We start from the raw sequence: 26,397 nt of genomic DNA on the forward strand, positions 1-26,397 counted from the left end.
AATTGAATAGGCATCTGTTATTGTTGCATTCCACTGAAATTATCATTATAAAAGAGTGGAGAAAATATATCCAGGTATTATAAAAAATGTTACACAAATTGCTTTTCAAAGTTTGCACCAGCCATGTAGAGGAAACGTGTAAGAAAGTTCTCCAATGAGAGGAAATCACAGTTTGAACTTTTTGGCCAAGGAATTGCTGTGTGTGAAGAAAAATGAACACTGCACTTTATCTTAAGCACAATATCATGGTGGAACAGGGTGTTGGCAGCAAGATGCTCAAGGGAACGTTTTCTTCTGCAAAACCAGGGAGGTAGAAATGATGAGAAGATGGATGGAGATCCAGGCAATCTTGAAGGAAAATCTGTTGGAGACTGGAGGTGAAGATCCGACTTCTATCACAACAATCCTAACACACAGACAGTTGAATGCTTTAAATCAGAAACTTTTCAAGTGTTAGAATAGCATTGACACTTAGACATGAAAATTGATGTTCATAGATGCTCTGCTTGCAATATTGACCAAGCTTGAGCCATTTAAAAAAAATATAGTAGGCAAAACATGCACTATGTTCATATTAATCAGAAAGCCTTAGTGCTAATTTGTAGGAAAGGATGGTAATCCAAAATATTAATACTAAACACAAATACACTCCATGCTTTTTCAGATTTTGTTAGCAAAAACCATTGAAAGCCATCACTTTCAAATATTATTTTGTTTTATAATACCATACCCTTTATAATGTATATCCTGTTCTATTATACTATGTCATTTTCTGCTATGGTACGATATATATTTCTCCTTTTTGGAAAGGTGCAAAGTTATAATACAGACTCATGACACCTGCCTCCCTCCCCCACCCCACACACACACACACACACACACACACGCACACACACACACTCTGTGGTATTCCCAGAGTGATCAGCACTGCAGTTATTATTAATGAGATAGAATCAGGTCATTAATATTTAATCAGTGTCACTGGGGCCACTGTCATGATAGTATGTGTGATCTGTTTGTCTGCGAGTCCCACATATAGAAGAGGGGCCATAAGGCAATTTGCCTCAGGCAGCGTAGCCAAAGCTACTACATAATAATAAAATAGACAGCGATGGAGACACATTACTGCCTGAAACGGTAAAGGATGAGACGGGGCTGGAGAGGAACAGGTTTCAGATCCTGCAGCCTGTCCTTAAATTCCTATCCTGTCCTCTCCTCTCTTCCCTATCAGTTGTTTCTGTTCTGTGGAGGATGAAGAGGCTCAAATTGGAAACAGCAGATATCTCATTACATAGCATTGGATAGGATAGGCTCGAAGCTTCCTGTGTAGGTGTGCGTGCGTGCGTGCGTGCGTGTGTGTGTGCGTGTGAACTGTACTAAATGAACACTGTTGGGGATTGGGACTCTTTGTGTAGTCTTCTCTGGAAATAACACACGTGTATGCACATGCACAAAAAGGCATACTCTGTTTTCAACAAATTCTTGCTTTTAAAGGTGACATTGTGTGAATGGTTGATTAAAAAAAGGACTAAAACTGGACCTAAAAAATGATCGCCCTTTCGATCCTTCCTCCTCCTCCTCCTCCTCCTCCCAACAGTCCTTTTGATTTGAGTAAGTGGGTATTACTTGGTCTGCGGAGCAAGCAGAGTGAGACAGGTCTCACTGCCAGTTCCCTGATTAGAAGAGCACAGAAAACATCCGTTCATAATCAGCGCTCCGCTTATTAAATCAAGCCTGATGTGGACCTATGTGTGTGTGTGTGCGTACGTGCGTGTGTGTGTGTGTGTGTGTGTGTGTGTGTGTGTGCCAGTAGCTTTCCTCAGATACATTCGGTGATTAAAAATGTACCAACAGAGAGCAATTAATTTTATGCTGTTTATCCTTATGTTTTGATTGCTTTATAAACAAGTTAATAATTTGTCGATTTGCTCAGTCATTCTCCGTGACTACCCCGCTTCTCTCATTCGCTCCATTTGCCATGTGGGTTGGCAAAACTTTCCAACTGATACAGTCACAACAATTACTCGACACGCTACTACAGCTCCAAGACGGCATGAATTTAAACATCGGCGCAGCAGAGAACTGAAACACTGAAACTGTTTTCTTTTTTCTTTTTTTCTTTTTACAGATGTGCTGGAGTGAAATGTGAAAATTCAATAACCCTTTGTGTGTGTGCTGTAATCCAAACATCGATTTTCCGCGTCTTGCCAGTCGCTTTAGCTATGACTGCGTGCTAGGGAGAGTCTGGAGAGAGAGCACGTTTCCAACAACTTTTTTCCAACAATAAATAAAAGACATTGTTAAGCCGTAAGGCTCAAAGGGAGGTAAAGGAGCAGATGTTGTAGTAGTGACTTTTCAGTGAGGTAAAAAGCCTACTCAAAATGCTTTGTAATGTAAGCCTTTAGCATTATTTTAGCTTGGGACTTGGCAGATGGGGAGCTCAGAGTGGAGCCGCTTCTCCTCAGCATCAAAAGGAGTCAGATGAGGGATCTGATAGGGATGCCCTCTAGCTGCTGGTTTTTTTTTTTTTTTTTTTTTTTAAAGGTTTTCCAAGCACATTCCACTGGGAGCAGAACCTGTTGCAGCCCCAGAATCCTCTGAAGGGACTGTACTCCTTCTGGATGGATAACTCCTCAGGATCCCAAACAAAATAGGCCAGAGATGGTTTGCTGGGGAGAGGGATGACTTGTGTTTGCACGTAGAACCCGTTTCCCCCTGTGACTCAATCTCAAATAAGTGGAGAACAATGGATGGATCAATACACTAAGTACATAAAAAGAGTATGCTTGACATCTCAGTGGTAGGAGGTAGTAAAAACTAAACTTGTTCTGTTGTTTGAGGTTTTTTTTTAATTCTCATCACTTCACTGAAAAAAATCAGTGAAGTGAAACAGCAGTTTGCTTCATTTCTATTAAGATTCAACTACTTTTAATTTTTCAATCTGTTCCAAGCTTTTATATTTCAAATAAAAGACAGGCAGTAATTAATACATTGCTTACTTTGGTGGCACATTACAACAGAGATCCCGAAATGAAATATATAAAAAAGTTTAACCATCCTTGTGTTAGCCAGTTGGACGTAACGGACTCTATTGCATTGTACAAGGCTTTATGAATTACGTAGTTCAGGTTAATAAAATTTAGGATTACGTTTTATTAATAGATAATCTAAAAATGGTTGCCAGAACTGTCTGGTTTATATCTGTTTTTATGAATCATAATTAAGTCCGACTGGATTTAATTATCTAAGTCCAGTTGGTCCAACAAATAAACAGACTATATTTAGAGGTCAATCTGTTAAGATTAGGGGTTACAGAAAGGGCACATGGGCATAAATAATATGCTCTGCGTATTGAATTAATGAAGCCACATGTTCATTCACTTTTTATTAATATTAATTAGATGCTAAGGGAGATGAGTAACTCGTGGATAAGTTTAAAAAACTTGGTCTCGCTCCCAGTAGGAGCCATGGTGGTCGCTCCCTTATTGGCCATCTGCCTGTGTGTACAGTGATTTGATTACCTTGGAGCTTCATTAGGATAGAAAGACAGGGGAGACCAAGCCGGTAGCTCCCCTATCTTCCCTGTTTGAGTGTAGAGTTACGCTTCTGCGGAGGAAGCCGCATTGATTAGCCATATGCCTGCAAGGCTGGAGAGGTTGTAGCTTCACTGTGTGCCATCACAGCCACCTGTTGGGAGCTCAGAACTGGAGATATGGTGGGTATTAGGTAGAGACTGCTCCCCATCCAACTGCATCTTCGTATTTAGACCTTAACCGTGTTTGTTCCTAGCAAGGCTTTGATAATAACCTGGAGCTCAATACAGTCAAAAAAAAAGTCTTGGCCGAGATCTTCCAGTAAAGTGGGAAATTGTGTGTAAAGCAACATATTCTGTGGAGAAGGATCAATTGGCGGGTCCATGCTAAAAAAAAAAAGTATGCGTCTCTAGCGCTTGCCAGGTGCTCAAGGATGTAGCCATTTTTGTGAATTATGACAGCCTGTTTTGAAGTTGCTTCACCGTTTGAATTTGAACTTGTTTTTATCTTGTTTTTCTTCCATCCTGTCACTTTTTTCTTTCCTGTGTGGACTCCGCTTCAGTGGCCATGTGTTCGTTTGACAGACACGCACAGGGATTTGTCCTGCGAACCTAGTCAGAGGTGTGATCTTTACATGAAAATATACCTCAGCCCTGTCAACATTAGCTTCTGCTCAAAAGCACTAAATGATTTTGCTTTTCATTATGTTTTAGCAGCATCTCCACTTGTTCTGCTTTCGCAGAAGAGCTTGGCTCTATAAGAATGATGAATGGGTCTTTTAATTGTCTCTAATTTTTATCTGCACTGAAAGACTTTATGAAACACCACCAATGTTGTAACACTGATACACTGCAGCTTCTTATTAATTCTCTTTCTTCTTCTGGCTGCAGCACCTTCACTACAAAAAAAATAATATGTGTGTTTGTATCAAGCCTGTTTTTAGGTGAAAAGTTGTATTTTTATACAACTGTTTCTTTCCAGGTCTTTAGAGTGTCTGTAGAGCTTCACGTGTTAATATTTAAAAACAAACCTAACAGATTTTTTTTCTGATTCACTCTCTGTTTAGGTAGCTTGCTTAGAGATGATGCACAAGCTTTTTTTTCTTTTCTTACGGCTTGGCAAATGTGTTTATTGTAATCATTTGTAATGAGATGATATTGGATGATAAATCCTCATTCAGCTTCTCCGTGGCAGGCGTGTGGGTTCAGCTCCACCAAAGGAAACATTTGCATACATATTGTCTCACACCTTTAGATAGACTTTCTCTTTACTTCCTTTACGACTTCTCCATAATTTTAAGATATATTTAAGGAAAAATACAACGCACATATATTGCTGTTTAATGCAGAGAGGAAGTAAAAAAAAAAAAAAGAAATCCAGATCTGCACTTAAATGTTTATGGTTTCCTTCTTGTTCAATTTCCTTCTATTTCAAAATGTGCACATGTAAGGTAATAAAACAACAAATTTTAAGATTTGTTTCATTTTACAGCAAGTCCTACAGTAGTTTGGACTTGTCATAGATGTGAGGCAATTTGTAGATGAGGGAAAGAGAAACAGCCTGTTGCAAAATTATGCTTTAGGAATGAAAAAGTAAACGCCATCTCCCAGATTTCCTCTGTTTTTATCAAATGTTTCAGAATAAAGAGAACCTTGGTAAATACAAAATGTAATTTTCAAATGATAATTATTGTAATAAATAGAGAGAAGCTTGGATCTATGTGAAAATATTATTACCATCATTGCTAATTAATACATTAACTGTGATTTACCTTTTTTCAATATTATTGGAGCACTTTGTGAATCTTCATCAAACTCTTAAATGGGATTTACTTCACAGTCCTCTAAATGATGTGGTTGTGTCTGTTGTTTCTGCACCTTTTTCTACCACATTTTTTTCCTTCCACTAAACTTTCCTTTGTTATGGTTGGATTCAGCCGTCTGTGAACAGGCTGCTTCCTCAGCATTGACCTTTTGTTTCTTACTTTGCTTGTGGAGGGTGTCAGTGACGGCACACAGGGAGGAAGACTCATTGTTGTGTAGGCCATACCATAACATTTCTTTATCTGTTTTTTAAAGGAATTCAGTGATATTCACATTTTCTGAGAAACAAGAATTTGGCCTTTTGATTAGCTGCGAGTCATAATCATAAAATGTATTGAAATAGTTTTGAAACATATTACTCTGCATGAAATGAATATACTTAACGGACAATAATTTTTCAACCAATTATTAAAATACATTTATTTTTTAATTATATATTAATCTAAATCACAAAAATAAAAATGGATGAAAGAAGCCCTATTAAAACGTCATGTATGAAACATCCACTTTGACATTGCATCTTGGTGTAGATTAGCTTTAGCATGTTCCCTAAATATGTTAATTTGTCAGCAGTTTGTTTTAGAAAGGTGCTGCAAGCCACAAGCTCAAAGGGGGGTGCTAATGAAGAAAGTAAATTTAAACATTTTAGCAACTTAGTACAAAGCATTTAAGCTCTCCGTGCTAATAATATTCAGTTTTTCAAATATAGTTTAGCATAGCATTAACATTTTTTTTATATATATAAAAAGTTAGTGTCTCATTAAGACACTTCAACTAAGAAGTTTCAGAAGTCGTCTGCCAGAAGCAACTTTTCTAAAGACTTTGTTGAAAAGTGGTTCTATTTTATTTTATTTTAATTTAATTTGCTTGAGAGACTACTCATTATATGGTTTTTTTATTGGTTTGAACCCAATCAGAATTAACACTGCCTAAATATTTATTTGTCGTATTATCCATCCATCCATCCATCCATCCATCCATCCATCCATCCATCCATCCATCCATCCATCCATCCATCCATCCATCCATCTTCTGTGCACCCTTGTCCCTGGCGGGGTCAGGGCGGCTGCTGGTCTCCAGCGAACGTTTCGGGCGAGAGGCGGGCTGTCACTCTGGACAGGCCGCCAGTCTGTCGCAGAAGTCGTATTATCGTTCACCATTATTTGTTGCTATTTATCATTACTCTTCATTTATCAGTATCATTACGTTTTCCTAACACGGTGCAGTCCTGGGCCAGATCTATTTGTAAGGATTTGAGGTTTACTGCTGTTTGGAGGACAAGCATCTCAAATTAAACATCTTCAAACCTCAGCATGAAATCCCAACACTAGTTAATTAATTATTTCCTCTGGTCCAGACAGATTCGAACAGATCCTCTTTGCAGTCATTTGCTCATCGAAGCCCAGTTTCAGACTCAGACGCCCTATTATCTTTTCCCGTCTCTCACATCCTTCTGTCTCCTTCATGTTTACTTTGCTCTGCTTTTGTCTCTCCTCTGCCTCATCAGCTCCAGTCATTCTCCCTGGCAACAGCCTCCACCACTCCCTCCATTCTCAAGCTGCTCAGGGTGACAGATGTTTGGTTGGCTGGCCTGTCATAATAACTGTGGAGCTGTGTGTCTTGGGTGGTGGCTTTTCTTTGAGCACTTCCTTGCCAGGACAGGACAAGAGTCTGGAGTTAAAGCTGAAGGAGAGAAAGACGAGGAAAGGAGCAGAGGAGCAAGGAGGACAAACCTAATCAGTGTTTCTAATTGATTCCATTTTTTTTTCTACGTAAGGTCTCAAAACGTACTTTTTTTTTGGCTTTGTGTAAAAACATTGAGCATTCACCTCAAGCAAACAGAAGCATAATGACCACTCGCTTGCAAAATTATGCATGAAACTCAGTAAAAATGTTTTCAAATTAAGATTGAAACGGATTTACAGATTCCTCTCATCATGCTGTTTAATATCACTAAAGGATTAAAGAAATCTGGAGCACCTTTAGCTTTTGAAGGCCAAGAGTGAAAGGCCTAAGCTGGACATCTGCGATCTCTGATCCCTCTGAAGGCTTTGCATCAAGAACTGTTATTCATCAGGAGGTGATATGAGCACGTGGACGTGGGATTACTTTGGAAAAGCTTCTCCTGTCAGATAATACAATTGAAATACATCAAATATTCTGGAAATACATATAGTGTCTATATTTCCTCTCTCCAAAAGGGGCGTGTCAACTTCCTTGGGTCAGGGTATTTTGAGATGGACCATCAGAAATGAAACCGGTCCACTGTAATCGGTGCTTTATTTTCCCCCTTTTTATGATTTGAAATAAATCAACACATCATCCTTTTGATAGTAGATTATGAGAAACGAGTCCAAACCCTTGCATTTATGTCGGTACCCTTGGCAATAACCATTTATGTTTAGTACTAACAGTATGATAGAATAAAAAGTTAAGAAGAGCTACATATTTTGCTTGTTACTGCAACATTTTTTCAAGCACCAACATGCTTTTTAGAACAAAAGGACTAAATAAAGGCTGAAGAATAGAAAATGCAAATAGAAGAATTCCCCACCTGTGAATTATGTTTAGGTATTATTTAATTTTGTTTTATGGCACTGTGTCCTTTATGTCACAGAAGTGACAGGAAGTAGGGAGGACAGGGGGGCCAACGTTAAGCTGCTGAAATCACACAGCATCACACAAGATGCTGCTGGTTAAAGGGCAGATTGTCTTGGTAGGTTTTCAGACTTTTACCTGTGCGCTTCCATGACTTTCTTCATTCCGGTCTGTTTAGAGACTGATCATGGTTTTTTGAAAAACATCTTAACTTAGTCTGAGGATTTTAAGTCATTGGGTCTGATGTTGCCAGTTCAACAGATGATGGCAGAAGAGTTTCTGCTCTCCAAAAGAGACTTACAGAGTCGATGCAGCACCTTGCTCTACACGTTTGTCCATGATCTACATATGATCTATACCCTTTTGTAGGCAGCTTCCTTGTTGTGTCTCCATTCCAGTCTTTTTTGTCCAGGTGAATACTGAGGCATTTATACTCCTCCACCACTTTTACTTCTTTTCTCATACTGAAAAATAGTGTTTGACCATTTGTTTTCTTTGAAAGTTTTAACCATTTGTTTTGCTCACATTCAATATAAGATGATTGTCGCCACTTTGTGACACAAAGTTTTCCACCTGTTCTCAGCTTCTTGTCCATCCCAGATGCGTCCAGCGACTGCAGAATCATCTGTCGTCCATCTTGGTGTCTTCTCTGGTCTCTTTGCCTGGCTTGTTAGTTTAAGAGGAGGGACATATTTTGATTCATCAGTCGCTTTGTACATATTCCATTTTCTTACGATAGACTGAGCTGTGAGATATTAAAATCTTGCTGTATTATAAATATATTTAGACCACTATTTTAAACTTCAGCCTTGTCTGCTGGGTTCTTTGGTCTTTGTGATTTTGTTAGGTCTTTAACAAAACTCCGATGCTCTTAGAAAACAGCTACAACTGTCTACCTTAAGGGTGTCGGAGCAATAAACGATAAATACAAATTTCTACCCCACGTTCATGACTTTTATTTCTGCATTCTACTTTGTGATATTCTAGCCCCTAAAATCCTAATGAAACAAAATAAACCTTGAGGTGGAAACACCAAAATCTGTGGAAACGTAGACAGGTTTTACAGACGTCTCTCTGTACGATGTCATAAATATGAGTTTCTCAAAGCAGTGCTGACAAATTAAAGTGGGAATTTCCATAAAAGAACATGTAAACATTGTACATTTATTGATGTGCTGAAAAAGACCAAGCTTTGAACTTTTCCGAGAATATTAAGTCTTTCAATATACAGCTTGTCATATCTACACTGCTTAGTTTTTATATCAACACTTCAGTATCATAAACTAGATCTAAATTGGGTGTAAATAAGAACGTCTTCCGATTTTGCGGGACTTCGTTTTTCATTTTGCTTTTTTTATTATTACATGAGAAAAATTACAAATAAACTGAAAAGAGGAAGAGCTTTGTTCAGGAGCGTATCTGCAGATTCGTGCAGGAGATGTGCGTTTTCATGTGTCAAGAGGAATTTTCTTAAATCCTGTGGGGAAAAAAAAAATCTGCATTGCCTTTTGTCTCAGAATCACTGTGCTAAATAAACTGAGCAGAGCTGTTGGAAAATGCTTGTTAGAATATAAAAAAAAACTTACAAATGTTTTAGGATAGGCTTTCACTACAGAAATTCTTTTCTACAATGAAGAGACGTTTAAAAGTGTGTAGAAAAGGATGGATGATTCATATTAGGGGATGAAGTGACGGGAGAGGTTGCACCGTTGGGAAGAGAGGTGGCGAGGGGGCCACAAACCCTTCAAGCCAGCGGGAGGCTGTCTCTGCAGAGATTTATTGCTACTCTGAAAGCTGAAGCTTGTGCCTCACTGTCAGCCTCCCTCATCTTAAGGCACACACAGCTTCCCAGTAAAACTCATCTTTTGTGGCTCATATGTTACCAAAGCAAGTCTGCAGGAATCGCGGTTAAAGATTATTTTTCTTCAAAATGCTGTGATCTACATACTAGTAATCTTTGAAGTTTATTTGTTCTCCCCTGTTGTGAGTAGAGACTTTTTTTTTTTTGGCTTCTGCTGATTTCATAAGAGACCTTTATAAATGTCTTGAGACAGACAAGGGGGAGGACAGGCGGATGGGCCAGTACCAGACCTGCAATAAGCCTTATATCAGCCTGGCTTTACTGTCTTATTGAACACTGAGGTTATCAGTTTGCACTGAGCACCGAAGGTCCAAGCACAGAGCAAACCGGAAGACTTGGAGGGCCCGACTGATGCTTTTGCAGAAATATTCCCTCTTCTGTGAATTCATACGATTGGATTACTGCATTTATAGATGTCGTTAGGGTGCTTAAATAGGTGGGTCATGTTTACCATAAGAGATATCTTCAGTCACCTCTAGCCAGTTACGTAAGGAAGACGTGGCGAAAGGTTGCCATGTCTTCTGAATCAGGAGAAAAATCAACACAGATGTGCGAAGCAGCGGTGCAGACAGGCGGCCCGTCCACCTGCTGATCCCAGAAGTTGCTTCTTATTGTTCGTCCTTTACTTATTGATATTAAAGTGCTGGTCATATTGATCGGCACAAATGGTAATGTTGTTTTAAAAAAGTATACAGAACAAGAACTTGAATGCAGCATCATCTTGTTCAGAACTTTAATTGAAACACAGAAGGATTTGTTGTTGTTGTTGTTGTTGTTGTTGTTGTGGTCTACTGCTCGAGTGTTTAGGTAGATTATTTAGGATTTGAGCAGTCAGAAGAAGAGATGGGTGAGTGTATTATTGAAAACAAACATCAGAGACCTTATTTTCTGAGTCCTGTATAGACAAGTGAACAGCCTTATGGAATATGACAGGTTTTACCTCCTGATCACCTCCAAGGGACGTTCTGCTGATAAATATTAGAAAATTACTTTAAATTATTGGCTGTCAAAATGGGTACAAAACATCCTCCTGGCAGAAGCGAATCGTTGCAGTCAGAATGAAACCTCCTGAGGCAAACAGCTCAATTTATACCCGAAAACTTCTCGTAGGAAACAACCAAACCTGCAGTGGTACGAGATGGAAAAACGAGCAGCACCTGATGATCACACCATACTTTATTGTTTTTCAGCTTTAGGGACAGGGGCTTTGTGATTCATTATTAAAGTGCTTGTAGTGCAGAAATACAACAGATTTGTTTTAATGGCCATTAGGATTGACAAGTCCCTGTCTTTATTTGTCCACCAAAAATATTTTTAAATTTTAATTGCTTAAACATGTACCTTTAACAAGAATATCAGGCATGTTTAGGGGGGAATAGATCATCGTTCCGTCTAGTGGCTGAAAGAAATGAACCTCTTTGCCAGATCTTGTTTACACCCAAGAGTAACAAAGTCAGTGTTAGGTGTACTACTAATTGTGCCACTATTTAATATTCGCTCTTTAAATGTACTTAACTTTAAAGGATGCATTTTATTGCAAAATGTTTCAATTCTCGCCTAAATTAAAACACAAAAGGAATCCATTAAAGCTTTTACACATCCTTACCAGGGTGTGAATAAATGCAGCTGGGATTGTTTATTTTTTTGTTTTTTGTTTTTTATATAGAATTTTTTTAATAGCAATCCTAAATAATTAACAATCATGTGATTATAAGTGGCTGTGGTTCAATGTGATCTACAGTCAGAAAGTGAACCACAGGCTGGAGCATTTAGAGCCTGTCTCCTGGTAGCTGAGAAATAATGAGCGTTCATTATGGAGACATTGTTTTGGACAGCGTGACATGTTGCTACCGGCCCAAATGCAGCAGCCGCAGCATTAACAATCCATCGTCCAAGCTTCTTATCACCTTGACAACCCATAAAGCTGTCACTGAGGAGACAAAATGTTCTGGTATGTGACCAAAAGGTGTGTGCAAGTGTGTGCGTCTTCACCTAAAATACAGCCTTGAGCTCAGGAAGTGAGTAATGAGCTCAAAGTCTACTCCACTCCTATAACAAAGCAGTACAATAATATACTATATATATATATATATATTCACACACACACCAAATAATTTTAATAGGTCTCTATTGGGAAACCGTGTGTTAAAGTCACACAAGTCTGTTTCAATTTCAGGATGTAAAGCGGTTGACTGGTAAAATGGGCTAAACAGGTTCGACAATTACACCAAAGTGACCTTATTTTTGAGCTTTTCTGCTGCATTTCTTCATGCTCAATAAATAATAGAATTTCATTTAAATCCTTAATCTGGAGCAGATTGAACCCCCACTCATTCACGTGTATACAATCTTTTCTTCTCAGCCTGTTTGCTTTAAAGCCCTTCGAGACTTTACAGTCAACACTGTGAATGAGATAATGTGGAAAGCTTACAAAGAACTTCATGTGAAGTGCATAATACTGAAGGTTTTCTTGGTGAATAGCTTCTGAAACACTTTGCGTCTTGAAATACATCACATGTCTCCATTAGCCTGTCACTGGTGAGACAGGAAGAATCTGTGAATGGAATGTTTTGCAATTCGGAGAGAATACTAACTACATTTAAAAAAGTAAAATAAAAATTGCTTGATGACTGGCTTTTCTATATTAGAGCGCATCTCGTGGTTTTGGGTTCATGCATACCTCGAATTAGAGTTGGTAGAAATTGATCAACAAAGATTAAAATAAGGAGCATTAAGTCAGTGAGCAAAAAATAAATTATGTGCCAAAGTAAGTGGCCGTGTTGCATGCAGTCAATTGATGGTTCCTTTGATGAAGGGGCAGAAGTGGTGCAGACCACCTTATTCAAATGGAAGGTGTCAAAGAGTGAAGTGGGCATAAAAGAAAGCTGAAGTCGAAAGTAATTATGCTGGACTTATAGTAATAATAATAAAAATATATTCAATTTAACTAAGTAATAACATGGTACAACACAAGAGTAAAAAAAAAAAAATTAAAGAGCAATGTCTTACTTCCAATCTCCTGTGACAATTTGTCCATAGTTTTCCCATCAGCGCATCCATAGGTTAAATTTGCTGCTTAACCTTAGTTTAGAAAAGTTTGTAACATTACCTCATTGCTGAATCATTCTCAAGTGGAATTGAGGAAAACACTTCTATGGTGTTTTCTTCATATTATTTTAGACTGCACAAAACCCTTAAATGTAAGAGTTTACATGTTACATAAATCTCATCCCCTTCATTTCTTTTCTTTTTTTTAGAAGTAAGATTTCAGGGTGACAATTCTGCCCTGTCATTGTAGTCAAAAGGCTTTGTGTTGAAAATACCGAATAGATCCATGACTCCATCGCCATCGGGAGTCAGAGGCAGTCATCTTGCATGCAAATTGTAGTGATGTCCACACCTTCTTACCAAAGGTCGCTGCTCAGGAGTAAAGTGTTGCTTGACCCAAATTATTATCGCCGTTCTCCATCTCCTGTTATGCTGTTGTTACTCTGTCAAACAACCCTCTCTTCCAGCATAGTATTCAGCAGGCAACCAGACATTCTTGACATTTTGCAAAGGTTGAAAAGACAAAGAACCTTTGTCTCCTAATAAGGCCACACTCCATACCCCACCTGAATAAAAAAACACAGGGCAAGCAGGAGCAGTGTGTGTGAGAAGGGTTACATGTAAGGTGAGAGTGTATGAGAGATGGTCAGGGGGGGGTTAAAGACGAGAACCATTTCAAAGCATCAAATGGAAATAAAAGCTTCTCTTAAGAAAAGGAAATGAGGGTTTGTGTATGATGGACAAAAGGTTTTAGGCTAAAAGTCCCACCTAATGTTGACTTTTTTTTTTCTTTTTTACCCTCAGTTAATGATAGTGCTTTGCAGAAGTATCCTTAACTCTGGACTTGTTTTAGCATTTTGTCCTGTTCCAAACATAACCTTCAGTCCTGTTTACTTTGATTCTTCTAAATCAGTGCAACTACTGTGCATACAGAAGCCACCTGATTAGGAAAGACCATCTGGGGCTAATTTAATCACAGCACAAATCCAGCTTTTCTTTAAGTCTCATAGATTTGCACCTAGAATGAAGGCACCAATGTCCTTTTGTATTAGTAGTTTGACAGGATAAAGTCAAAGACAGAAGGTAAAGCCACACGTTAAATGAACTGTAACCTCAACATGAGGGGTGTCTGCCGCACCACTCAGTTGTGAACAGCTTTAAAAAAAAGATATTGTGAAACGTTATGAAAAGCTTCATTCAATGTGAAACTGGAAACAATGTGGCACACCCACCTAAGCTGGCAGGTTTTGCAAGGAGAACTGTAATCAAAGAAGAAGCCAAGAGGCCCGCAATATGACATGATGGAGGCACAATCACACTGTAAGCCTGTTTTGCTTCAGCAAGGACAGGGAACCTTGCCAAAGACGATGAGGAAGGTTACTAGAGATGCAGGAAGGTGGTTGGAGCCAATGGGAAAATAGATGAGAATAAACTCAAGCTAGTGCTTTTCAGGAACACCTAGCACTCAGGCAGAAGTTCACTTTTCAGCAAAAAAATCAACCCATACATACAAATCTCCATGTAGTAGTTAACATTAAATAATTTCCACACATAAGTGGTTCATTCAAAGTCTACTTCTAAGAATCTGATTGATTTTCAAATTGTTTTCCTCTAACCTTACTGAACTTTCACTATATTGAAAAGAGAGTGTAAAAAAAAATATCAGCCCCTCTGTTGCAAAGCTGGTTGATACATGCCCCAAGAAATGCATGCCACACTTTTCAGATTCTTGTTTGTAAGAAAAATATAAACGCATGTATTCTTTTCCTTTCACATCTCAATCATGGTATTCTTTGTGTGGAAATCTCACATAAAATCCCTAATTAAATACACCGAGGCTTTTTTGCTTGTAATCTGATCAAATGTGTCTCTAAACACTTTTGCAAGGAATCGTATCTGGATTCTGTCAGTGATATGAGGCTGATGTGAGTCGTTGCAATAAGAAACAAAGCAGCACAGCTTTGCTTCACCCCATCAAACTCGGATGAAGACGGAAAGCCTGAATGGAAACTCACAAGAGCCAAGGTCCTTCTGCTCTTCTCTCATCTCCATCTCTCATCCATCAAACCCCTCGACGCTGCTTCTCACCTCCCTCAATCTCTCTTGTGCCTTATTGCGCCATGATTTTTTTTTTTTTCCTGCTGAAGTTCTTGCTGTAAAACAGCTGAAGTAATAGAAAATAGTGCTTTTGCAAGTCTGGGCAAGGACATAGAAGCAATGAAATGGGAATATTTGATGGTTTAACACGTTAGCCGATTGCTCCGTGTGCGTTAGCATAAGCGAGCTTCCGATTCTAATCACTTTTGGCCTCATGCTATGCAACGTTACATGGTCTGATTTGTTTTCGAGGTGCTAAGTTAAGAAGTTAAAAGACAGAACTATTTTATTTTGTTGCCCCTTTAGCATTACGTAAGTAAAAGGTAAAAATATCTCAGCCTATTTCCTGAAGCAAATATGGTGGTTATGACATCAGGCTCCTTAAAGGTGGCTATAACTAGGAAAAAGCCAAGTTGTTGTGATGTAAACCCACCTTAAATGCCGGTTTTTGTGCTAACAAGCAGAAGCAGCATTCAGTGTCTGTATATTATTGTTTCTCTTTGCCCCCACCTCCTATTTTTCTGCTTCTGTGCTGGTGTGTCTTTCACTCGCTGGAATGTGGGCAGATATGGGATAATAGTCAGACTTTCAAATTAATTCTGCTCGCGACTCAGGAGCCAACGTTAACCACGTGTTTGTTGTTTTACCCATGAGCCCGTTGTCTTGGAAACGTTGCATAAGAGGGAGTGGGAAAGCAGGATGCCCCTTGCTGATTGGGAGACAAGGTGGCGGATCTCTCTCTTCCTCTCCCCCTCCTTTCCCACCCGTCTTTCTCTTGAGTCTCTCTCTCTTTTTTTTTTTTGTTCTTTTGCTCCATTTGACGCTCACTTCAACTCAAGGTGTCAGAGCTCCGCCGGTCCCGTAATGTTGCACTTTGAACCCCTCGCCCCTTCCAAATAAAGCTCCGCGGTCAGTCGGTCCTGCTGCCCAGCTGCCCAGCTTCAGCTAAATTACAGCTCGTGCTGCAACAGTGATTTATAGCCCAATCGGAAATGTTTGTTCACAGAGTGCTCACACACCCACACCTGCTAACACACCCACACAGCATCTCTTTGAGCTGCATTTTGAAGCTTTGAAGTCAACAATGATGGCGCTTTATTAAATCCACCTGTACTGCATGAATTGGCCGCTCATGGCCTTTGCATGAGCACAGGTGTAGCAGGTAAAGGAACGATGACCTTGGCTCAGGAGGCAAGACGCTTTATATTCTTTACTGGCTTTAGCTTTTTGTCTGACTTGACAGGATTAAACTGGAGTTTAAACTGTAGTTTACTTTGCAACACACGAGCTTTAATTTCTTACACAACATAAGTAGTTAATAGTTGCAAAGGATAAAAAAGGATGCATATTTATATCTTAAAATAAAAGTCTGAAAATTGTGTCATGCCTATTTGTTTAATACTTGATCAAACCTCTGTTAAGTGCAATTGCAGTAAAAATCTGTTAGGTTTTGCACATCAAGATTATAGATTTTATTTACGGATCTCCATGTATTTATCAATATCCATCTTGCTAATTTTCCAAGATGTTCAGTTTTGGTCTCGTATAACCCATTGCCGTCTTGCTGTGTGTCGTACCTCTGTTATGGTAAACGGAAAACAACAATCTTCCACCAATGACCCTTCCTTCCTGCCATTCTTCCAAAACAACCAAACAGTCGTTCTGTCTACAGATTGTTCCACCTAAGCTGTAAATCTCTGCGACTCCTCCACAGTTCTAATCTCTTGACTGCTATTTTTAATTCGAGCTCTCTTTAAAAGGCTTTTAACTTCATCGTTTTAACTACTCAAGTCCAAATGCACACAGGTGAACTCTGTTTACTTCTAAGGGACTAAACACAACTCATTGCACGGTTTTTTTTTCAGGTATTATAGTAAAATGGGATTAAAATTAATCCACAACAAACTTTTAAGATTTTGATTTTGAAAATCGTCCATCCACTTCACAACTATGCAAATCTTGGTCTATTACATAAATACCAAAAAATAAATGAAAAATACAATGAAGTTTATTTAAACATGCAAAATTGCAAGGAACATAAATGCTTTTCTAACGTACTCTACCTGTAAGAAGACGAGTAAATGTAACCTCAGAGTGAGTTTCCTGTGTAATTAGCATTTCTCATGTTTTTAGTAAGCCAAGGAAAGAGCAGAGTGGGCAGCCCCTGTGTGAAGGAGCTGTCTTAATCCATGTGTTTAGCAAGCACCATCTGTTCCTTTTATTCAGATGGGAGTAGAAATATTTGGTTGATTAGGAGAGGATCTGTGAAGGATAGCCGCACCGTTACCAATGGTTACAAAGGACACACATGCTCGATTCCGTCAACTGGTGTCTTGGAGAGCAAAACGGGAGACAGACACAGACATCGCATATGTATCCCAGTTTGAACACACAAGAGGCAAAAGTGTTCAAAACAACGGAAGACTGCAAAGATGCACAGAGAATGTGATTGTTGCACAGTGACACGTTTAGAGATAAAGCATGTGTATTATTATCATTATTATTATTATTATTATTATTATCAGTGTTATTTAGGTCAGGCGTTACAACAAGGTCAGCCTTTGTCTTTTGTTGCAAAGGTAGATGCTTTCAAAAATGGGGTGTTTTCCTCTAAGATGTTTTGTGTCGAGTACTTCAAAATCTACACTCGGATAAACACGCAGGACATTTTTGATTTGCTCAAAATGGGAATGTGCTTACTCAACAAAAATATATTGTGTTGAAATTTGCTACGTGACTTATACTTGTTTGTTTTACACATTCTTCTCTCGCTGTACTCGACATGCTTTCTAAAAGACATACATCTAGCAGCTGAGACGGACACAAAATAAGTAGGATTTTGAGCCAAGTGAACAGTTTCTCCGGATATTCGGCCTCATGTTTCCGTCCTGCTGAGAAACCCGGAATTTTATTTGAAATGCATTTGTATGTATAGATAGACAGATTTAGTGTAAGTACAGTAAAAAAATAAAAAGGTGTGTTTTTATGTGCTCCGTGTCATTAGGTGCAGACCTGGGCGGCCTCATGGACCTGGAGTCTCTGTACCGTGGCGTGCAGCAGAGCATCAACAACACACGGGCCTCACGGGTGCGCCGGCAGAGTCTGGACAGGGCCTACAACATCGAGGTGCTGCTGGGCGTCGACGACTCCGTGGTCCAGTTTCACGGGAAGGAGCATGTGCAAAAGTACCTGCTCACGCTCATGAACATCGTAAGTGTCCGTGTCTCTGGGTTTTAGTTGGGTCACACGAAGGTTCCCAGACTTTCTGAAACCCACACCTGTTCGCCTGCTTTAGATTGAATTAAATTAAAATATTCTTCCATTTGAGTTGAAAAGAAAGTCACAGAGAGGTCAAAGAAACGTAGACGGATGCACACACACACACACACACACACACACACACACACACACACAATGAATGGGGATTCAATTCCCCTCCTACATGTGAAAGGATTACTTGCAATCAGCCACAGGTAATCCTTTCTTCTCTGTCTGAATATGATGAGATTTCATTTGTGTATAACCGTGTGTGTCTGCAAGGTGCTCTGTCTGTGCTAAAGGGGCTTCCGCATATCTTTTCATCAGGATTTGTGTCATATCATCATTCTTTGTGTGTGTGTGTGCATGTGTGTGTGTGTGTGTGTGTGTGTGTGTGCGTGCGTGTGCGTGTGTGTATGAGAGAGAGAGAAAGATGCAGAAACAGCAGGTAGTCTGCTCCGGGCCACAACAACACTTAGCACTCACGCTCCCAGGTGTTGTCACAAGTGTGCATGTATGCGTGTGTGTGTGAGCTCGAGTGTCACACTCCACACTCCACACTTTAATCTTTGCAAATTAAACCTGTGGTGAGAGTGGTGTTTCCATGCATCCGTTTGTGTGTGTGTTTGTGCGAGTGCCGCTGTTTGCTTTTGCTTGTACTGCGACCCCACTGCGCCAGGAACCAGCCTCCGACTGTTAAGCAGGTGCAGGCGCAGAGCTGCAAATCCTACCACACCTCTTTGTCTCAGTTCAGCGCTTGGAAAAGAACAAGAGCTGCCATTGCTCCCTACCTCCCCTTTTTAGATATTTGTTAGACAATATAGGCGAAGGGAATACGCAGCCCTGTCGCAGCCCCGCTTTAATCTGTGGGGAAGAGATGGAGAGAAAGGGGGGGGGGAGGAGTATTTTAAACAGCGCGTTTGGAATAAATTACTGACAGCCAGATAAACAGAAATAAATAAATAAGGGTTTCCTCCCACGCGTGGCATCTGGGCGACTTTCTTCTTGAAAGTTTGCTTTGCTCACTTCAGGATGGGTGTGCGATGTCTGACTCTCTTCCTCTCTCTGTCTTTCTCTCACTCTCCCCGGCTGTCAGCAGCACTGCTCGGGTAGTTTTATGGCAACAAATCTGCATCAGCATGAAAAAAACTTTAGAAATATAATGCAAGAGGTAGGAAAGGTTTACAAGAAAACACTTTTGGTGAAAAGAACATTTTGGAAAATGACAAGCTATTGTGAAAGTGAAACAAAGTCCCATAAACACAACAGAGCAATGGGTAATTTGCTTATTTTTTTTACACCCTATATTCTTTTACTTTTGAAGCAAGTACATCTAATGTATTTACATTTAAAAAATGTATAAAAGAGCATAATCGTGAAAAAAGGCTAAAAAAAAAAAAAAAAAAACGGACAAAATTAGCTAAATCTGTGCATGAGGTGGTCATTTTGTTTTGGGTATGTGGTTAACATTTTTAAGTTTCCAACATGTTAAAGTTTACATTTGGCCAATTTTAGTTACATAGAATCATTTCACAAGGATATTTCAACATCAGCACAAAATCGTTTATATTCTTACTGACATTTGCCAGTTTCCCTCATTATTAGCAATGGTCAATACCTAGAAAATAATAGGTCTGCACAGTAAAAATGGTAGCAGAAGAAGATTATTTATTCAGCATAGAACATGAAAAATTAACCTAACCTGGGCAAAATTTTCATGAGGTAACTTTTATAATAGAATCTGTTGGAAAGGCCTTTAAATTATTATTTTTTTTTAAATCTTGTTTTCCTTGAAGTCATTTTCACCCTTTTCGTCTTTTTCACATGTTTTCTTAATGCGATAATTTTCCAGCTCTGCTTCTTTCACCTTCGTATTTCCACCTGTGTGTTAAATGAAGTCTGCAGAGAGCCGAGGGCCAAGGTGGATCATCTGTTTGTGTTTGTGTCGGTTGAGGCGCAGAAAATAATTGACATTACTGCTGTCTGCAGGACATCAAAGCACGCCTACAGAAAACCATTGAGTCCTTGTCTGCAAAGTTCAGCAGGAGTGTCAAAATCTGTGTGTTTGCATGTGTGCGTGCGTGCGTGCGTGTGTGTGTGTGTTTGTATGTGCGCGTACACGCGTGTGTGTGTGTGTGTGTGTGTGCGTGTGTGTGTGTGTGTGAGTGCGTGCGTGCGTGTGCGCGTGCGTGCGTGCTTGTGTGAGTGTGTGTTTGTTTCTGTGTGGGTGTGTTTATTTGCATGTGCATGGTAGACTAAATGTGTCTTTGTATTCAGTGCTTCCCACTAATTTCCCATGTGTTTTCTTCTTTTGTTTCCTGCTGTATTAATCGGCTGACAATTTCTCCAACCAAATGAAAATTCAAATAATCTTTGCAGTGACTGTATTTTGTTAAATCCCCGTCTTGTTTTTACGTGCTTTTTCTTGAAATGTGTTGCTGCTACCACAACGTGGCAGTAATCCCCCAAGTTGTTGACAAAAACAGCAAAGTCCAGCAAAGAAAACTCCTTTTATTTCTAGGTTGTTTGAGTGTGTGTTGAATTCAGAGGTCCAGCAAAAAAAACAAAAAAAACATAGATATAATTTAATTATCTGATATCTTGTTTTAATTTCAACCTGAGAGGTAGAAGTTAGTTGAATAAATGAGAAAGTAGTCCATCCTGTCCTCAACTGGAGCCTCTGAGTTTTTAGTTGAGGTCTCTGAACTTCATCTGCGTAAACAAAGAATTTGTCTTGCTTGACATGAGACTGAGTAAAGCTAATATTGGGTCAATGCTGCAATGGTAGAGTAGCAATTACATACATTTCATAGCAGTCGTGCCTAATGGAGGTATGTATGGTGTCTGTATATTCTGATGCTTGTGCCACAGAATCGTATCAATGTTTTCTAAAAATTGTTGCCAATCTAATTGAAAAGCTAATAAAAATGTTAAGCAAGATGATAACATCCATTGACGTGACGGATCACACCTCTTAGATTCGACTTGATTTTTCTTGTAAATCCCCCTGAGATCATGTTTTTTTTGTTAATTATAAATATAATATCTGATTTGAACTAAAGTTATTCTTGAACGTTCACTTACACAAGCTTGTTTCTGCGGGGTATGTTCTCAAATTAACACTGAATTTAGCACAGTGTGCATTATTTAAAACAAAAGTGGAAGCGAGTTACTGCTCTGGCTTCTGTAGGAACCACGTTTCATGTGATGTGTGTTTATATGACACTCTAATATTCCAGGGCTAAACAAAACAGCGATAAACCAAAGAACTTGAGGTAATCTGTCTGTCTACCTGTCTTTCACTCATTAGTAAGACCTTTACAAGGGAGCCACAACGCGTTAATCACTCGCTCCGAGTATATTAATAGTCACTGCTGAAAAGGGTGGTTTGTTTATCTGTGCATTTTTAATTTTGATGAGCCTTATTAGTAAACTGATCTGCATTTTGTCTACCTTTGTTATGTGTGGTAATTATCATTTGTGTAAAGGTTGCAGGAGATCATCAAAATCATTCTCTTTTTTTTTTTCCTTTACAAAACCTTCTTCAGCCAGTGAATAGACACAATAATACATGAAGGAAGAAGGTGGGAAAGCGAGTGCACTACAGGTAGGAATAGACCCGTTAGCTTGTGACAGAAACTTGGTTTAAAAGGTGCCAAAGTTCAGGGTCTCAGCATAGTATTCCCAGTTGTGTTGACTAAAAGATATAGAAAAGTCACGGCAAGGCTTATTTAGTTTATGTGACACTTTTGCCAGGTTTTGTTTTGATTGCTCCATCCTGCCTCATCAGCAGCTGACAGTATTTTTTTTTTTAACAAATTTTCCAAAATGACTAAATGAAACGTCTTGCACCTTCAGTGACAACAGTAAAAAACAGTGACACCAAGTTTTAAAGCACTGTGTTAATGAACATATTTTTCCAAAATGACAGTGAAACTATTTGTACCTGTAAAACCATAAGTGGTAACAAAATTCAAATCCAAAAACAACCCCCCAAAAAAACCAAATTCAAGTACATAAGCAAGCATTGTGTGGCGAGAGTTTTTTTTTTTCTATTTTTATTTTTACATTAAGGTGTTTTAATTTACACCTGTGCTCCGGTACCAGGCATTTATGTTTCCTTTTCACACAAAAAAACCGTGTTGGGTAAATAAGATGCTGTACTTTCGCCGTGCTCAGAATGCTATTAAGTAGAAATGTCTTTCTCGTTAGACTTGGGTCGATGCTACACTGCTCAACTGGAAGTCAACTGGCCCCAACTGGCTTAGCCGTTGTCAAGGAAACGGGCTAGATTAGGCATAGCACAGACTGACCCTCCCGGATGTCCACTTCTATCAAACAAACACGACATACAAACAGATGCCGTGCGACTTCTTCCCAAGATGACAACGGTGTGAGACAAAAGTTATGAAGCCTTGGCAGCAGAACCAAGATGGGTTGGACAAAACATGAACAACACGGTCATGCAGGTTCTCCATCAATTAATTTTGAAGCTATTATGGGATACTAATTAACATAATTAAATAAGTATTCATTATGGCACAGTGAATATGTTTGCTACAGAAAAACACATCTTTGTTGAATTCAAAAGAAAAGAAAAGAAAAAGCCGAGATGTGGGACAGGGTTTCTTCTCCATGAATGTCTGAAATTTGATAAATGGAAGTTGAAAGAAGGATTTGTGATTTGTGTTAGAAAACCTTCTTATTCAGAACAAGAGAGGCATCAAAGCACACGCATGATCTGTTTGTTAAACTGTGTTGCATTTGTACCTTAATCAAATGATCAAAATGCGAGTGAAGGGTGTCTTTGTTAGGAAAAGATAGCAATGTTGGTTCTTTCCTAAGGTTTCTAATATGTGTAGACACAATTCTGGTTAATTTAAAATACTGAAAATCTGTAAAACAGTCAAAATATTGAAAGACATTCAGATTACCCGAATTAATATTGATTGGACTAATTTTACCCTATGACTCAAATCTTCTGCACAGCACAAGGATTTAATTTCGTTAAAAACATCTTAAAAGTTTGCAGTTGTGCCATCACAAAATAAGAAGTTCAATGCTTACAGATACGTTTGCGGGAGATTTTTCATTTCAGTAGTAAATCTCAAGTGTATTATGAAATTATGCAAAATATTATTTACTCCTTAAGGAAATGTAAGTAAATACTGAGCTCAATACTAAGCGTACATACAAAGAATGACGGTGATGATAATGGCCCCCTAAACTGTAATCGCTTCAGGAGGAACAGGTCCAATGCTTCTGCAGTAGTAAAGTGGGTTAAGGCTGTAAAAGCATATGTAATGTTGTCTGCTTCTTGTTTACAAGACCCAAACAAACTATTATTCCGTTTTCACTGCTTTACAGAGAGCTAACTTTGCTGCTGATCACACTTAAGAGTGCTTGTCCTTGCTGAGCTCCATTCCACATGGCAATCAAAACACAGAATAAAAACCTCACATAAACCCAAACAAGACACTTGATAAAATATTCATTCCAAGCTTTCACTACTTCCACTTTATCCTGTACTGACTCGGGAGGAGGATGAAAAGCATCTCGGCAGTCATTGTGTGAGAGGCAAGGTCCACTCTGAAGTTGTATAATGTATAAAATATTTTGGACTTTCATTACAGTGCATCTCTCAGCTGGGGACACGAGTCAAGCCCTTGTTGGGTTAGATTATAACAACCAGAAAAAAGTACCCTCACCGCTGTTTTTAATCAGGTTGGCTACACTGACTCCATGCTACAGAAAATTCTAAGTAAGCTTCACATATCAAACTTACAACCAGAACATGGGAATATGAATCCTGTTTGGCTTTTCTCGCTATTTCAGGTCATGTTTAAATTGGGTTTTCTTGTTTTGTCAATCTCTTTGCTTGCTATTCCCAGGTGTGTCAAAAACAAAAACAAAAAAACAAAAATCTTGCTTCCTAAAACTGTATTTTAAGCAATCATGTTTTTCTAAGAATTTCCAGCCAACCCAAAACAGAGAAGCAGAAGTCCCAGAAGACGGAAAAGATCTGAAGCAGTCAGAAGAGTTAATTCTTTAAACAGCTGCAAAGTAACTTTGAGTGCTGGCTGCAGGACCAGTGGGTGAGCAAGATCTGTTCAGAGATGCTTAGGGCTGCAGACATTGCTGGAAAGTTGTTGATATTCCTCTTCGGTGTTAGATGGAGTACTGAGACAACAACACCTGTAGAGAAACAAACCAGGCTGGTGGTCCCAGTTTTTAAGTAAGGGAACCCGAGAGTGTGTTACTACAGCTATTGAGGAATCTCTATTGTCAGGCTGCCGGTGAAAGCTTACTGTATAAGGACAGGACACTCCAAACTGATTGTTGAAGCTTGAGATTAGGAGGACCAGTTGACCAAATCCTTACTCTGAAATTAATCAATTGCTAATGAAGTTATGGAAGTTTGTTTTTCTGGCCCAAACAGGTGTTGTGGATTTGGAGAAGGTTTTCCACTGTGTCTGAGACGTTTTCCAAGTGGATTGCTTACCCAAAGTTATAGTTGTGACATCATTCTCAAAAAGTCAAAGCTTGTGACCAATGCAGAACTTGGGAAACGGATCCACAAATTGGGATTTTGTCTGCAGTAACTGGTGATAAAAAACGTTTAAGCTCCATGTACCTGTGGACGTTCATATGGACCTGCTTTTCCCCAAACCTCACACAGTGAACCATTCTATAGCTTTTCTATTTTCATGTGAAAGAGGTCGTGATAGATTCAGATATACTTTTAGGAGTTGTAGCTGTAGTAGCAAGAATATAACTTATTTTATTGCAGTCCAGTTATTTTGTCTTCTTGTTCAAACATCCTGATATGATTAAGTGAATTATTTTTGCTCAGTTGTTAACAAATAGCTTTTATGGTTATTGTGTCATTCTCAATAGGAGGTTTAGAGCTTGGTGTTTTCTTTCATAAATGAAAAGGAGGAAAATCTAGCTTATTTTTTTTTCTTATCCTCTTCTTTCAACAGTAATCGTTTCTCTCCTACTTTGGGATATAGTTGCTTTCTAAGAACTCATTCCTTTTCAAGCTCTTCTCTGCATGTTTTCCCCACTGCATTCAGCTTCTTTCCTCTGTTCCTTTGCCTCTCCGTCTGCGTTCGAAGCATTCCTCAGCTTCCCCTCAGCTTCCACTCATACCTGTCTCTTGCTCCATGTCTCTGCAGTGTTTCCTCCTTATCGCTGCACCTCTCTGTGGGCAGAGTTTGTGTGTGCGTATGCGTGTGTGTGCACGCTTGTGTTTGCGTGTGTGTGTGTGTGCGCGCTTGTGTTTGCGTGTGTGTGTGTGTGTGTGTGTGTGTGTGTGTGTGTGTGTGTGTGTGTGTGTGTGTGTGTGTGTGTGTCTCTGCAGCATGTCCATCAGCCATCTCATTATGGCTGTCTGTTTTTACATCCCTTTGCCTCATTAAGCACCAAACACAGCCACTGAGGACAGCAGGCCTTGACTTTAGTGCCAATTTTCCCTCTCTCTCTTTGGCTTTGTGGCTCTGTGTGTCAGAGTGTGTGTGCCAAAAGAGTGCTCTCTGCATCTCCCTTGTTACACATTACCTTGTTTCCTTGCATTAGGCACTTTCCATCCTTTGCATCTTCTTCATCTCCTCTTCATCTTTGCTCATGGGAGCCCAAATCTCCTTACAATTTCCTAATTGTTTCTTGTTCCCTTCTCTCCCACATTTGTTAGTCCTAAATAATATATTTCTTGAAGTGGGTGCATTTATCACCTCTTATAAGGGTGTTCTTTAGAAAAAAAAGAAGAAGGTTGAAATATTCCACTAACTGGCTTATTTTAATAAAAAAATCATTTTAAACTTTATTTTAAACTTCTTGGCCAGTTGAGTAGTTTTGTATCAAACGTCTTCTGTAAAGGCTGTTTTGGACGATCCAAGTTGTCCTTCAGTTCACAAGAGACCATTTTTCATGTTACAACGAGAAACTAGAAACTTCATAACACCGTCGCCAACTCCTCGGCAAGAAAGGTAGCTATTAGATGTCTCAAAAGTCATTACAAGTCGCCACATAATGTCATTGTTTAATTTTCATATTAGGTCGCGTGCGATCTATTGAGTGAAATACGCCCTTGTATGTGGGAGCCTTCATCTAGAAGAGCCTGGACACGTTCTGTAGATGTGGGGCAGTTGCTCAATGGCCACTATTTTTATTTATATAT

The 26,397-nt window shown here is 39.2% G+C and overlaps 1 protein-coding gene across 6 annotated transcripts in view; it reads left to right on the plus strand.

The window, feature by feature from the left end:
• LOC103471261 (A disintegrin and metalloproteinase with thrombospondin motifs 2-like) overlaps positions 1-26,397 on the plus strand; it is a 128,285-nt gene that overhangs the window by 76,043 nt on the left and 25,845 nt on the right. For 5 of the 6 annotated variants that reach the window (XM_017307183.1, XM_017307184.1, XM_008420140.2 and 2 more), the window contains exon 4: positions 17,965-18,170. In XM_017307183.1, coding sequence (XP_017162672.1) covers positions 17,965-18,170 — 206 coding nt within the window. Of the gene's footprint in view, positions 1-17,964; positions 18,171-22,558; positions 22,688-26,397 lie in introns of those variants that run through there. The other variant, XM_017307185.1, reaches the window with a different exon arrangement.

Source organism: Poecilia reticulata, linkage group LG10 (genome assembly GCF_000633615.1).
Source record: "Poecilia reticulata strain Guanapo linkage group LG10, Guppy_female_1.0+MT, whole genome shotgun sequence".
NCBI classification, from domain to species: domain Eukaryota; kingdom Metazoa; phylum Chordata; class Actinopteri; order Cyprinodontiformes; family Poeciliidae; genus Poecilia; species Poecilia reticulata.